The sequence below is a fragment of the Callithrix jacchus genome, chromosome X (genome assembly GCF_049354715.1).
Source record: "Callithrix jacchus isolate 240 chromosome X, calJac240_pri, whole genome shotgun sequence".
In the NCBI taxonomy this organism is placed as follows: Eukaryota; Metazoa; Chordata; class Mammalia; order Primates; family Cebidae; genus Callithrix; species Callithrix jacchus.
In genome coordinates, this window is record NC_133524.1 from 67428818 (window position 1) to 67444634 (window position 15817).

At 43.7% G+C, this 15817-nt stretch overlaps 1 protein-coding gene across 7 annotated transcripts in view; it reads left to right on the forward strand.

Annotated features, from left to right (window-relative positions):
• Positions 1–6051: 6051 nt before the first annotated feature.
• IGBP1 (immunoglobulin binding protein 1) overlaps positions 6052–15817 on the forward strand; it is a 31572-nt gene continuing 21806 nt past the window's right edge. For 4 of the 7 annotated variants that reach the window (XR_013531628.1, XM_035287962.2, XM_054251581.2 and 1 more), the window contains exons 1-2: positions 6052–6248; positions 6607–6900. Coding sequence is in view for 6 of the 7 variants with exons in the window: in XM_035287962.2 (XP_035143853.1) it covers positions 6061–6248; positions 6607–6900 (482 nt within the window). In the remaining variant the exon portion in view is untranslated. Of the gene's footprint in view, positions 6249–6392; positions 6901–15817 lie in introns of all 7 variants that reach the window. The other 3 variants (XM_078363333.1, XM_078363334.1, XM_078363335.1) reach the window with 2 other exon arrangements.

The following is a 15817-nucleotide window of genomic DNA, read 5'->3' on the forward strand; positions in this document are numbered from 1 at the left end:
GGGGTGAGCGAGATTAGTAAGACTAGCTAAAAGCCATCACATGCCTATTAGGGGAGCATTTGGAGACCTTGGTGCCACCTGGCCCACTGGAGACCTCTGTGGCCACCAACACCCTGCCTGAGCCTCACTCAGCCCTGGGCTCGCCACAGGAGGTACCTTGCCCACTCATCCCAGTGGGCTGCACTTGGCATGTGCTCCAGCCCGGATCCCACACTTGCAGTGGAATCCATGCTCAGCCCTCAGCAGGGCCAAGTGTGCTACGACCTGCTTCCACCTTGAGCACTGGCATCTGTGAGGGGGACTGTGGTGGCACCTGAACAGAGATCCCAGCAATCTGAAAGCCCCAAGGGGGTGTTGCAGCATGCTAAAAGCTCTTTCAGTCCCTCTGTCCGCAGCCTGACAAAGTGGGGCATGTGGTGCCCAGTGGCTCCCTCTCCTGCTTGCTCAGCAAGCGGGAGGGGAGTCCTATAGGGTTATAGCTCTGTTCACATGCAGGGTTCATGGGATCCCAAGTTCTTGTCCCACCTCCAAGAAGGATGAGGTTATGCTGACAGCCAGTGGGTGAGCAAGGCAAAGAGTTCTACTGAGTTGTGAAACAGCTCTCAGTGGGAAGGAGGACCTGAGTTGGGCAGCCCTTTTACTCAAAGTCAGATAGGCTCCCCCAGCCTGAGGGCAGGTAGTCCCAAAGTGTGAATGAGTCTGGGGCTTTTATGGACTCAGAATGGGGAAGTGTGTGCTGATTAGTTTGTGAGTGTGCAAAAAAGGCTAAAAAAAGACACCACTCAAAGATGGACACAACAGTGTCAAAAAACCATTAGGGAAGGGGAGGTGTATGTAAAGTAGGTGAAGGGTGGGGATCAATCAGAGAAAAGCACCCAACAGGAAGAGAGGTTCTCAATCTGGTCTGTGGATTTATTCGAGACTTGTACCTTGGTTTTCAGGCTTCAAACTGTCTTTGGTTTGAAGGTCAGGTTTCACCCGGGACCCACCCCTGTCTGCCTAGGGATTTGCCTGCCTCCTGCTGGTATCATCAGGCTAATAGTATTGTTCAACTATGGATTCGTTCATAATTTGAGTTTGCAGGGCAAAACAGCATAGATGATGTGAGTCCATGGGCAATTATTAGGACAACTGCACCTATACAACTTCAGGGTATTTGGATGAGGATGGGTATAATAACAAGCACCATTTGGCTGCTTACAGAAGAATACTCAATGAGTTATAGAACAGTTAAGGGGAACTATAATCTTGTAACAGGATCTACATGATTTTGAAGCAGTAGGCAGCAAACAACTATTAGGAAGCGGGTCAGAGGGCAAGCTGACCTCATGATTCATGCTGAATTTGCTGCGACCTTGGTTTATTTTTTTCTCTCCCTCCCTTCTTCCCTAATTAACTTTATGAAGTTTATAGGGATTATTTAAATTGAAGCTTATACAGCATTCTGAATTACAGAAAGGAATAAAGGCTTGGAGCTTCCTGGGGGCTGGTGGCAACACGAGTTATGGGAGAGCAAGGGAAGGAAATGTGTGGTAATAGAGATCATCTTCTTATGCAGATAAAAAGTCTTTCCGGTAATAAAAGTTGTCTCAAAGCAGCCCTCAGAAGAACAGGCGATTGTCTAGGTGTGGTGTCAGCCTCCAGTCTCTCCTATGATCCAAGTTAATCTTCCCTGGTTGACAAGATTCCCAAAGAGGGGATTCATGACAATTAAGTTCCTTTTGGAGGCACCAGCTTTAGGCGGATAAGGGGAGCTCAGAGACAGCCACTGTCTGTATCCACTGTTCCCCAAGTTCTCTCAGTTCAAGTAATCAGTATACCAAAGTGGCATATTTTGGGGTGGCATCTCATGAACTCATTCACATGTAAAGTACTTAGCATAGTCATTTGGCAGGATGTGGGCACTCAGAGGAGGTTAGGTATTAATATGATACAAAGTTATTCATTCAACATTGAATCTCTCCTACTTAATGGGTGGCAGGTTCTGTGCAGGAGTGAACGAAGATGAGTAAGACACTCTCTCTGGCCTCAAAGAGCTCTCAGTTTAGTGAGAGACAGGTGTGGAGACAAAGATAGCTACAATCCAGTACTATCACAAGGAGATGAATCAAATGCTATAAGAGCTAAGAAGGAAGCAGCCCCACCCACAGGGGAAAATCAGGATGTGCTTCCCAGAGGAAGTGATCTTTGAGCTAAGTCATGCGTAATGAATAGAAATTTGCCAGGCACAGACAAGGAAGATGACACTCCAGGCAGAAGGTACCACCTATGTGAATGCATGAAGGCCTAAGAGAACATGACAGGTTTGGAAAACTAGGAGAATTTGCTAAAGGTGCAGCTTAGGATCCATGAAGGAACAAAATGAAAAGGATGTCAGCAGGCAGATCAGAAAGGATCCTCAAGTCATGTTACTGAATTTGACCTTTAACAGAATGCCGTTCATGGCCAAAGTTATTCTCTCCATGTTTTTAAACACCTTGAAAAAACTTTTTCAAAATATTTATCAAGTTACTATTTGATTATTTGTTTACTTGTCTCTTCATTTGAACTATGGGCCCCTTGAGAGCTCAAACCTTGGGTGGTGGTCTTTGAATTCTCAATGCCTACCATTCAGGTAGCACACAGCACATATGGAAAGAATAAAGGAAGGAATTTCTCCAAGGTCACACAGCTATTCAGTAACAGAGTTGGGCTAAAGGGATTCTCCCACCTCAGTCTCCCAAAGTGTTGGGATTACAAACGTGAGCCAGCGTACCTGGCCATATTAGTGCTTTTTATAGTGTGTTACTTAGAGCCCTTGAGTCCCTCACCTGGAGTGCCACTGAGCAAGCTGAGGAATATTGGCCAGTGGCTGAGTTGGCAGGCTTCTTTGTATCCTCTTCAAATACATCAGTCCTTTTAGAAATTATGGGCCTCTCTAAAACTTGTTTTGGAAAAAGAATTATGCTACTACAAAAATTTTAAATACCATTATACTTTCATGATTGCTAAGTACCCTAAACTAGGATTTTTAAAAATCTCCTATGCACAACAGTTTAATGTGATAAAGTGTTTACATACAAAACACAGTAAACAACTCGTTTTTACTATTCCTTTTTCTTTCTTTCTTTCTTGAGACAGTCTTGCTCTGTCACCCAGGCTGGAGTACAGTGGTGCCATCTCAGCTCACTGCAGCCTCCACCTCCCGGGTTCAAGCAATTCTCCTGTCTTAGTATCCTGAGTAGCTGGCATCACAGGCGCCTGCCACCATGCCCAGCTAATTTTTGTATTTTTAGTAGAGACAGGGTTTTGTCATGTTGGTAAGGCTGGTCTCGAACTCCTGACCTCAGGTGATCTGCTCAACTTGGCCTTCCAAAGTGCTGGGATTACAGGCGTTGAGCCACCACGCCCGGCCATTATTCTTTTTTTTCTAACCACTTTTTAATGTTGGTATCCTTTCAAAATAAGATGAAATGCAATGCTTAAAATGACAATTCTAATATATAATAGGCTCTCTAAAAGTAATTGGGATTCCCCCATAAAGACTGTCATTTTGGCTGGGCAAAGTGAATCATGTCTGTAATCCCAGCACTTTGGGATGGTGAAGCAGGTGGATTACTTGACCTCAGGAGTTTGAGACCAGCCTGGCAAGACAGTGAAACCCCACCTCTACAAAAAAAAATATGAAAATTAACCAAGTGTGGTGGCTTGCACCTGTATTCCCAGCTACTTGAGGGGGCTGAGGGGAGAAGATCACTTGAGTCCAGGAGGCAGAGTTTGCAGTGAGCCGAGATCGTGCCACTGTACTCCAGTCTGGGTGACAGAGTGAGACCGTCTCAAAAAAAAAAGACTAATTTTGAAAGCCATAGAAAATGGCTTACAAAGTTTAGGACCAAATTAAGATTCTGCTTATTTTTTGCCTCTTAAGGAACAGTAAAGACATGTTTTAATCCAAGCAAGTGAGGAGAAGCAAATTATCATTACTCTCACAATTACTAAATTTCTAAGTCTCATCCACAAGTACTTTCTTTTTCTTTTTTATATTCCCTGCCAAGACTGACCCTGAAAGGTCAGTTGCTAGAGGTGCTAGACAAACCAAATAGGTAATTCGCCAAAGCCTCACTTCCTTCTTACTTTATAAAGCAGGGGTTGCCAGGGAAGGTTTGTTAGAATCACCTGGGAAGCTTTTTCAACCTACACGTGTGCCACAGTTTCCTCTCTCTCTTAGGAAGCACCGTTCTAGTTTGGGGCTTCAATCTGTCCCACATTAAAGGTCTTCATCTTTGTAAATCCTACCCAACTAAAGGTTAATGGGGTAGAAACAATTGAACTCGGAAGTCACTGACTTTGTCACAAAGGGCTGGGCAAGTCCCTTAACCTTTCTGGTCTCAGGTTTTCCTCTGATTTTGGGGGTTCCCTTTAAACTTTGAAATTCTTCTATATGACTGCATGTCACGTCTAAGAAGCCTTCTGAACTACTCCTAGCATGGAACGACTTGCCCTTTCGTGGTTTTCCAACAGCCTGTGCAATACAGCATATTACCTATTTTATACTGTCCTATATTGCCCTCTAGTTGTTTTTTATGAAACTTTTTTCTTCTCAACTATATGTAGTTTAAAATACTACTTTAAAAGTTTATTTTCAGGGGCAGACAGAGTGTGCCTGCTACTTAAATCTCCTAGGACAATTCAGGCTGCGTCCTAAGGTCATCAATATGTATTTATATTGCTTTGTTCAAAACTGAACAAAGCAATATAAATTCAACAAAACTCCCTTCTTTGAAGTCCTGGAATTATATTTTTCATCAGTTCTCTCCAGTAGAAATATAATGTGAGCTACAAATATAGTTTTAAATTATCTGGTAGGCACATTTACAAAGTGAAAAGAAACAAGTACAATTAATTCTAATAATATATTTAATCCAATATATCCAAAAGACTATCATTTCAACATGTAGTCCATGTAAAAAGTATTGACATTTTTCACATTTTTTAAAATGTCTTTGAAATATGGGGTGTATTTTACACTTGCAGCACATCTCTATTCAAATAGCCACTTTCAAGTGGTTAGTAGCCTCATGTAGCTAGTAACGACCTACTGAACAATGCAGTTCTGCATAACTGGACTGTCTTAAAAACGGACCACTTTTTTTTTAATTAAGATAAAGAATGATACTGAGTACTCAGGCTAGCCACAGGGGTGTAAAGATGAATCAAATTAATTATGATGAGAGAATTGTAAATCACTAGCAATTACACAGTGTGGTAGGTGCCATGATACAGATGCAGAGAAGAAACCCTGACTTGGCGGCTGAAATGCACAGGGTGGAAGGCGGTGGGGAGACAAGAAAGGTTGCACCGAAATAACATTTGACTTAGGAACTAAGTGCACTAAGGGAAGCAGGCTGTGGGGTGACCGGAGTTGCCAGTTACCAATCTTGCTTACTGAAAGGGGCTCCAAAGGACGCTGGCCTACGGGTTGTAGGCGTGTGTGGGGTGAAGGAGTAAGAGGACGGGAGATGATTGGTTGGGAGGAACCCGGAGCTCCATCTGGTGGGTGGACGGAAGCCGCAGGGGGGCGCTACTCGCACTTCTCGCTCAAGCGACCGGCTCTTAAAACCGTGGGAGCGGCGCGGCGGCTAGAGCCCCTGGACTCAACCTAGAGAGCCCCTCGCGAGGTAAGGCGCGCGCCTGACAGGCTCATAAAACGCACTCGCTCGCCTGCAGTCCTCACGCTCCAAATTCTGCCTCGCTACACCCGGGCTTCAGAGCCCTCAGAACTTCGCAGTTCCCTGTCGGCGACGAGGAGCATCTGGTAAAATAGCGCCTAGGGTTTTGCTTGTTTGTTTTCAACAGCTACCTACGACTTGTAACGGGCTGCGTGATAAAATGAGTCTATGGAAACGGTTGCCAGGGCCGGCGAACTGCGGCTCCAGGAAGTCCTTTGACGCTTTCGTAACAATGAAGCTATTGAACCAATGAGGTGCCTCTTCCGGTTTTGTCCGCGCTCGCGCAGTACTTCTTCATCAAGGTTGCCTTTAACCCCGGAATTAAGATCTTCCGGGCCTCTCCCTCCTCAAGATGGCCGCTGAAGACGAGTTACTGCTGCCGCGGCTCCCAGAGCTATTCGAAAGCAGCAAACAGCTGCTAGATGAAGTAGAAGTAGCGACTGAACCCGCCGGTTCCCGGATAGTCCAGGAGAAGGTGTTCAAGGGCCTGGACCTCCTTGAGAAGGCTGCCGAAATGTTAAAGCAGCTCGACTTGTTCAGGTATGGGGGAGATAGTAATAATGGTAACCAAGGGTGGAGCCATTGCACCTGAGTGGAGGGAACCTTTAGCAGTGAGAACCTTTCGTTCCTACTTCCCACTGTTATCTTGTGTACACGGTTTACATTCCCTACCTCTCTTCCCAGATGGTTGATATCCCACGACTCTGCTCCCTAGTGTCTGCTGATTGCATAGGCATTGGGTGGAGCGCTCAGCCACGTTCGAGTGAAACTCGCCGCTGTTCCCGGTGCCTCCTCCGTCTGCTCCACTTTGAGCCCAGCGTCCCCTTCTGTCCCCCAGGAAGCAGGCCACAATTTGAATGCCCAGCCAGGCTTCACTGCCTCCTTTTTGCTCTTCCAGCCGAAATGAAGATTTGGAAGAGATTGCTTCCACCGACCTGAAGTATCTGTTGGTGCCAGCGTTTCAAGGAGCCCTCACCATGAAACAGGTCAACCCCAGCAAGCGTCTAGATCATTTGCAGCAGGCTCGAGAACACTTTATAAACTACTTAACTGAATGCCGTTGCCATCATGTGGCAGAGTTTGAGCTGCCCAAAACCAAGGACAACTCAGCTGAAAATCACACTGCTAATTCCTCCATGGCTTATCCTAGCCTCGTTGCTATGGCATCTCAAAGACAGGCTAAAATAGAGAGGTGGGTCAATAGCTATAATTTGAGGCTGCCCAGTGGAAGTGCTTTTTGGGGGCATGCTTTCTTGGTGGGTGGTGGAGGGCCAGAATGGTGTGTGTCACTTTCTTGGTTCTTATTGAGCATAGGCCCTGGGGAGAGCAAACTGAGTTTTTCAAGAAGCCTCTGTTTTTGTTGAGATCATATCTGTCAGACCCCTACTACGTTATGGGTTGCCAACAGCAGCAGTGTAGTTTAGCAAACTGTCTCCCAACCGTTTCCACATCAGACCATAGCAATGTTCATATGGTACAGTGAGGTAGATGTCTCTGAAGTGCACAGTATCTCAAAGCTAGGCCATTTTGTGGTCCATTGATTGAGGAGCTCTGTTCAGACTACTGGAGCAGATGTGTAACATCCCGAACTGATCTAAGTCCTGGCACAGCTTCATCATGTGACCTTGGAAAAGTTGCTTACTTTCTTAGTGTTGTTGTTGTTGTTAGAACATTTAATGGATGGTCATAGTGTCTAGGAACTATGCTAGGCACTGGGGATAGAAACTGCATAGGTATTTGTGTGAGTATGAGTGGTCCCTGCCTTGGAGGAGCATACAATCTGGTGAGGAAAACAGGCATAGAAACAGAATGTCAATAAAAAGTGATGTTATGGAGGGATGCACAAGGTACTATGAGAGCAGACAGGAGGGGCACCTAACCAAAAGGAGCAGGAGAGAGGAGAAGGCCCCCTGGAAGAGGTGACTCCTGAGTTCTTTAAACGTAAATAGGAATTTCCAGAGGAAGAAGAGAGGAGGGCATTAGCCAGCAGAGGTAACAGTTGTAGTAAAGCCACAGAGGCATTAAAGAAACATTGGCGGGTGGAGATGTGTAGGACAAAAACAGCAGCTATAAGCAATTAGGTGATGGTAGAACACAAAGAGGGTGGTGGTAAGAGGGAAGGAATGATAATGAAGAATGTTGTAGGGTCCACACCAAGGAGAGCCTGGGCTGTGAGGAACATGAAGGATCAACTTGTTGCTGAGAACTTGGTAAGGTGTTTGAATCCCAACTCGAACAATGTGATTAATCAGTGTGATTTTTGGCAAGTTATTTAATCTTTCAGTACCTTAATTTCTCCAGCTGCAAAATTCAGATAATAATAGGTCCTTCCTTACAGTTTATGAGGATTAAAAGAGAAATACCATATAAAGCCCTTAGCACAATGTTTGACACAATAAGCACTCAAAATCAACTATTATTATTTGTGGCTAAGAGTATGGGTCGTAGAGTCAGAGACCTGGGTTTGGGACCCAGCTTTGCTTATAATCTGTTGGACTTTGGGGAAGGTATTTAACCTAACTGAACCTCAGCTTTCCTCATATGTGAAATCTAAATAATAATGGTACAGACGGTCCCTGACTTATGACAGCTTGACTTAGAATTTTTTTTACTATATTGGTGCAGAAGCAATACACGGGAATATCAATAAATTACATGAGTTATTCAACACTTTATTATAAAATAGGTCTTGTGTTAGATGATTTTGCCCAACTGTAGGCTAATATATTCTGAGCATGTTGCAGGTAAACTAGGCTAAGCTATGATGTTCAATAAAGTGTATTAAATGCATTTTCAACTTAGCATATTTTCAATTTATGGATATAGCCCCATGGTAAGTTGAGACCCATGTGTACCTATCTCAAGGTTAATAAGCACAAATGGGAAAAAGCGCATAAAACAGCACAATATCTGGCACATAGTGAGTATTCTATAAATGTCAGGTGCTATTGGGTAGGCCATGCTAAAGAGCTTACTTTGATTTGTGACTGAGATTCACTGAAGAGTTCTGTTTCTCTTTCTCTTTTTTTTTTTTTGAGATGGAGTTTCACTCTTGTCACCCAGGCTGGAATGCAATGGTGCGATGTCGGCTTACTGCAACCTCTACCTCCTGGGTTCAAGCAATTCTACTGCCTCAGCCTCCCCAGTAGGTGGGATTACCGGAGCCCAACACCACGCCTGGCTAATTTTTGTATTTTTAATGGAGGTGGGGTTTTGCTATGTTGGCCAGCTGGTCTCGAACTCCTGACCTCAGGTGATCCTCCCGCTTTGGCCTCCCAAAGTGCTGGGATTACAGGCGTGAGCCACTGCGCTCCGCTGTTTTTTTTAAATAGTAGCATGATCATATTTGCATCTTAACTAGCACAGTCTAACAGTAGTTAGGAAACAATGAGGGAAAAGATTAGACCCAGCTAAGTCATAAAGGAGACCAGGGTTTACTATGGCAGTGACAGAGGGATGGGGGAGTGTATTTAGATATGAATCTACAGGAAACCTGGTGATCAATTGGTTATGCGAGGTGGGATAAAAGGAAGCAGCAAGGAAAGATGTCCATGTTTCTAATTCAGATGAATGGCTGTGAAATTTACTAAGATGGGAAAAGAGGAAGAAGAGAAGATGGGGGAAGGGGAGAGTATGAATTTAGTATTGAAACATGTTGAGTTTAAGGTGCCTAGAGGCCAGGTGCAGTGACTCATGCCCGTAAGCCCAGCACTTTGGAAAGCCTAGACAGGTGGATCACAAGGTCAGGAGATCGAGACCATCCTGGCTAACATGGTGAAATCCTGTCTCTACTAAAAATACAAAAAGATTGGCCAGGTATGGTGGCATGTGCCTGTAGTCCCAGTTACTTAGGAGGCTGAAGCTGGGGAATCACTTAAACCTGGGAGGCAGAGGTTACAGTGAGCTGAGATTACACCATTGCACTCCAGCATGGGCAACAGAGTGATACTCCATCTCAGAAAACAAAGAAGAAAAAAAAGGTGCCTAGGAGATAAGTAGAGATATCTGTTAGTCTGAAGCTCGAGAGACTTGGTCTAGAGAGCTAAAGATGATTCATTTATTTAAAAATATTTATTAATCCCTTCCTGTGTGCCAGGAGCTGTTCTAGGTGTTAGAAAACCAGATAAAGTCAATGCTGTTACAGAGCTTTTATTCTGGTGGTGGAAAACAAACAGTAAGCTAGTAAATAATAATGTGATTTCAGCTGGTAAGGGCCATGAACAATGATAAAGTTAGGGGATAGTGAGTGACTGAAGATATGGACTAGATTGATAAGAAATGGAATTTAACATCCTTACCTTTGTAAGAAGTTGGGGGCAGCCTGTCAGCAGATAATAGGTAGTTTAAACAGTGAGTTTGGTATGCAAATAATTATACAAAAAAAACTGCAAGAGAAAGATGGAGTGGTCACATCTGGTTGAAGGGATGAAGAAAAGGTTTCAGAACATAATGACATTTGATACCAGGCATGGTGGCTCACGCCTGTAATCCCAGCACTTTGGGAGTCCAAGGCAGGTGGATCACTTTAAGTCAGGAGTTCAAGACCAGCCTGGTCAACATGGCAAAATCCTGTCTCTGCAAAAAAAAAAAAAAAATTAACCAGGAGTGGTGATGCACACCTGTAATCCCAGGTACTCAGGAGGCTAAGGCAGGACAGTCCCTTGAGCCTGAGAGGTGGAGGCTGCAGTGAGCCAACATCGGGCCACTGCACTCCAGCCTGGGTAATAGAATGAGACTCTGTCTCAAAAAAATAAGAACATAAATGGCATTTGAGATGAGTCTTAAAGGATGGTTAAAAATAGAAATTAGGCTGGGCGCGGTGGCCCATGCCTGGTAATCCCAACACTTTGGGAGGTCAAGGCAAGAGGATTACTTGAGTCCAGGAGTTTGAGACCAGTCTGGGCAACAAAGTGAAACTCTGTCTTTACCCCCCAACCCCCCAAAAAAATAGCCAGGTGTGGTGGCACAGGCCTGTAGTCCTAGCTACTCCAGAGGCTGAGCTGGGAGGATCACTTGCGCCCCTGTAAGTTGAGGCTGCAGTGAGCTGTGATCCAGCCTAGGTGCCTGTCTCAAAAAAAAAAAGATTTTCCTGAATGTAAAATTAATAATGCTCATTGTAGAAAGTTTGCAAAACGGAAGAATATTTTTAAATTTAAAAATAAGCCTCGATCCTAGTACTCATAGATGATCATTAACTTTCTGATGTGTTTCCTTTCAGATATATAGTTATTTGAACTAATAAATTTGGAATGCTGTAAATAGAGCTTTTTATCCTGTTTTTTTAACCTAAAATTATTCTGTGAGCATTTCCTCATGTCTTTTGAAACCATGATAGTGAATGGTCATGAATGTTTCATGCTACAGTTATGCCATAATTATTTAAACTAATCTGTTATTATCAAATATTTAGACTATGGTTTTTTGCTAGTCTGAGTAATGCTATAAACAAGTGTGTTTAAATGCATCTGTCACCATTTCCTTATGGTAGATTTCTAGAACCAGTGACTGGGTCAAAGTGTTTGAATATGTTGAGGCTCTTGATATATGGTAAAAGTGTTACTTTCTACAATAACAGAGTTTCAGAATATGTCCCACTGCACTTGTCTTGGATGTTAACATTTAGAAAATCCAATTGGGTGGCTGGGCACAGTGGCTCACACCTGTAATCCCAGCACTCTGGGAGGCTGAGGTGGGTGAATCACCTGAGATCAGGAGTTTGAGACCAGCCTGGCCAAGATGGTGAAACCCCGTCTCTACTAAAAATACAAAAATTAGCTGGGCATGGTGGTGGGTGCCTGTAATCTCAGCTACTTGGGAGGCTGAGGCAGGAGAATTGCTGGAACCCCAGAAGCGAGGTTGCAGTGACCCGAGATGGCGCCATTGCTCTCTAGCCTGGACCCACAACAGCGAAACTCCCTCTCAAAAAAAAAAAAGAAGAAAGAAAATCCAATTTGGCAAACAAAAAGTATCTATTGTTTTGATTTGCATTTCATTGGCCACTTTGAACATTTTTCTTAAATGCCTGACAGATATCATCATATGTTGAACCCTTGGCTTTTTAACCCCAAATGTGCCTCCACACCCATCTCAGTAAGTGTGGTTTTTACTTAGGTTTTTAAGCCAGTAACCTAGGATAATCCGTAATTGTCTTCCCTCCCAGATACCATCTCGTTGACTTAGGTTTTTAAGCCAGAAACCTAGGATTTAGCTTCAATTCCTCCCTTTTTCTGAATTTTCACATCCAGTCCATCAGCAAAGGCCAGTCCATTATAGCTACAAAAGGTGTCTTCTATCCTTCTGTTTCTTTCCATATCCTCTATCATACCTCAGTCTAGGCTACCAACATTTCTCACGTGAGATAGACAAATCTGTTCCAAGGCCTTGTGTGGCCTACTGCCTGCCTCTTTTCAGTTTCACCATCTGTCATTCTCCCTTTGTTCACTAGACTGCAGCCACAATGACTGTCTTTCAGTTCCTTGAATAGAGCCAGCTTTGTCCCTCTATAGAATCTGTGTGTGCAGTTCTCTTTGCATGGAATGCTCTTCATATGGCTAATTCTTCATCCTCTAAGTCTCTGCTTAAATGTCACTCCTCAGGCCTTTCTAGACCGGTCTCTCTAAGTAGTTAACTGTTATTCTCTCTTTGCTTCATGTTTATTTCCTTCTTGGCACTTATGTGCAGTTATTTCATGTGTGTGTCTTTCTGAGTCTCTCTCCCCTACTACGGTGTATATACTCCATGAGGGCACAAGCCATTTCTTGTTCACTGTGTTATGCTTACGATAGAGATTGGCATAGAGAAGTTACTCAATCAATACTTATTGTTGACAAGCAGGAGAAAGAAGAACAAAAGCCCAAAGCCAGGGTATATTTAGGTATGTTCAAAGACTAGATAATAGTCTGGTTTGGCAGAAGCTCAGAGCAGTATGGTTGCAGCTTTGCATAAGGAAGTGATGTGTATATAAAATATTGAAAAAGAAGAGAGACAGAGGGAGAAATACAAGTTAGCATGTTATAATAGTACTTCAAATAGGAAGAAGCAATAAAAAATGAAGTTATAGCTATCAGAGATAGTACTTTTGCAAGAGGAGTTTACATGGTTAGAAAACAAATTACTCAGATCCTTATTACTTTCTGGAAATCCCTTAACCCCATGCCTGTAGATACTGAGGCCATCTTACATAAAACACCTAAATGGTATGTCCTCTCTCTCAAAACCTGTTTCTTCATGTGTGTCCTCTAATTCCCATATTTGAGGAGTGAGTATGAGTCTGGTTGGGTAACAGCACCTGCATCCTTTTGAGAGAAATACAGAAGTGGACGCTGGGTAAGTATTGAGTCTAGTTTTGGATTTACTGAATTTAGGTTCTAAAGTGACAACTGGATAGTCATAGACAGATGGAAATGTGCAAATAAAATTTATGAGACTGTTTTGTGACTGATAAGAAAAATTTAGGAGGCCTCTGCTTTGGTGGGTGTAGATGAGTTTGCCAAGGAAAAACATGTAAACAGAAAAGTGAAGGATAAAACTTTGGGGCAAGTTAAGGGAGAAGGAAGAGGAAGGAAACAGTAATCAGAAACTCAATAAGGTGGCTGGGTGCGATGGCTAACGCCTATAATCCCAGCACTCTGAAAGGCTGAGGTGGGTGGATCACGAGGTCAGGAGATCAGCGTGGCCAACATGGTGAAACCCCATCTCTACTAAAAATACAAAAAAAATTAGCTGGGCATGGTGGTGGATGCCTGTAATCCCAGGTACTCAAAAGGCTGAGGCAGGGAAATCGCTTGAACCTGAGAGGCAGAGGTTGCAGTGAGCCGAGATCGTGCCACCGCACTCTAGCCTGGGCGACAGAGCAAGACTCCGTCTTAAAAAAAAAAGAAACTCAGTAAGGTACAGGTACTTACAGGAGCGTGGAAAAGAGAAAGCAAATGTTAGTTCCTCTTTGAAGCCTTTCTGTAATTATCTTCCCTCCCAGATACCATGGCATTTAAGTTCATGTTACTTATCACAGTAAAACTGTTTCTCTAGACTTGAAACTCCTCAAGATCAGAGACCTTGACTAATTGTATCTCAGTATCCTAAATATATCATTGTATATAATTGTATCCCTTGGCGCCCCACCCAGTAGTTGGATCATAGTAGGTACTTGGAGGTGTCTTTGGGAGAGACAGAGTGGTCATAAAAAAGATGGAAGCAAAATGCAGTAGCGGAAAAAGCCTAGACTTAGGAGTCAGACCTGGGGTAACTAATCCAATTTCTACCACTTGATAGATGTGGCATCATTTAGCACCCCCCAGCCTCAATTTCTTTATCAGCTAACAGTATAGCTCCTTACAGAGCACTTTCATGTGTGTTTTTCCATTTGATCCTTTTAACAACCCTGTGAAATAGACATTCTTATCCCCATTTTAGAGATAATAAAATGGGCTCTGAGAATTGAATTGCTCAAGGTTAAATAGTAAGTGGCTAGGTTAGGATTTAAACTCAGGTCTTCAAATTCCCAGTTCTAGTACCATTCACACTGTAGCATAGAAAAGGGAATAGTAGGCTAGGTGTGGTGGCTCATGCCTGTAATGAAGCCAAGGCAGGCAGATGGTTTGAATCCAGAAGTTCAAGAACAGCCTGGGCTACATGGCCAAACCCTGTCTTTACAAGAAATACAAAAATTAGCTGGGTGATGCTGTGCACCTATAGTCCCAGCTACTCAGGAGGCTGAGGTGGGAGGATGGCTTGAACCTGAGAGTTCGAAGCTGCAGCGAGCTGTGATCGCACCACTGTATTCCAGCCTGGGTGACAGAGTAGAGACCCTGTCTCAAAAATAAATAAACAAAAATAAAGAGAAGATCCTGGTCAACATGGTGAAACCCCGTCTCTACTAAAAATACAAAAAATTAGCTGGGCATGGTGGCGCGTGCCTGTAATCCCAGCTACTCAGGAGGCTGAGTCAGGAGAATTGCCTGAACCCAGGAGGCGGAGGTTGCAGTGAGCCGAGATCTTGCCGTTGCACTCCAGCCTGGGTAACAAGAGCGAAACTCTGTCTCAGAAAACAAAAAAAATAAAGAGAAGAGTGATCATTCAAAAAGGTTGAAAAATGAGTTGAGGGAAAGTGTTTCTAAGACAGGGGAAAGGCACCAGTAGAGTGAAAAACTAGCTGCTCATGATGATGAAGATGATCAATAAAAAGAGTGAGGACTGGAAGAATGTGTGGGAGGGACTAGATTGACAACAAAAGTAGAATGGTAAAGACACTGCCTTTGGTTGGGCACAGTGGCTGGTGCCTTTAATCTTAGCACTTTGGGAGGCTGAGGCAAGAGGATCATTTGAGGCTAGGAGTTCGAGATCAGCCTGGGCAACATAGTGAGACCCCCGTCTCTACAAAAAATTTAAACATTAGTTGGGCATAGTGGTGTGCACCTGTAGTCTTAGTTACTCAAGAGGCTGAGAGGTAAGAGGATCACTTGAGCCCAGGAGGTCAAGGCTGAAGTGGGCTGTCATCACGCCACTGCACTCCAGCCTGGGCAAAGAAGCAAGACCAAAACAACAACAACAAAAAAAACAAAGACATTCCCTTGGAAATGCCTTGGTAGAGACAGAATCATCTCCTTAAAGACAAGTAAAAGAGGAAGAGTGAAGTTACAGAGATTTTATGGTGAAGAGGGAAATTGAATTCTACATTGGCTGTCCATCTGGTGAGTGTGATGATGATAATAGTCTTCACAAAAGATTAGCAAAAGCATGACTGAGCAAGGGTGACCACTCAGCCAGTGTTTGACAATAGTGATTTGTAGCAGACCCATTTAACACAAGTTTCTAATTCCTTAACTCTCTTCAACAGCTTGGGAACAGAAAAAGGGAATGGTGAAAGTTGCCCAGGGTCAGAAGGGTTCAAAGATAGGGGATTCTAGGGTAATAGGGAGTGTTGCCATGTAATGGCCCACGATGGGGAATATGTAACAGTGATGAAGGTCTAAGACAGTGGTTTTCAGCCTGTTCTTGGAGCCCTAAAATTTCACTGCAATGCCTGGGGTCGGGGGAGGGCAGGGGGAATGTTGGCAGCCCTCCTGATTTAGCCAAGGTAAATACTTTTACTTGTTTATTACTTATGTGAG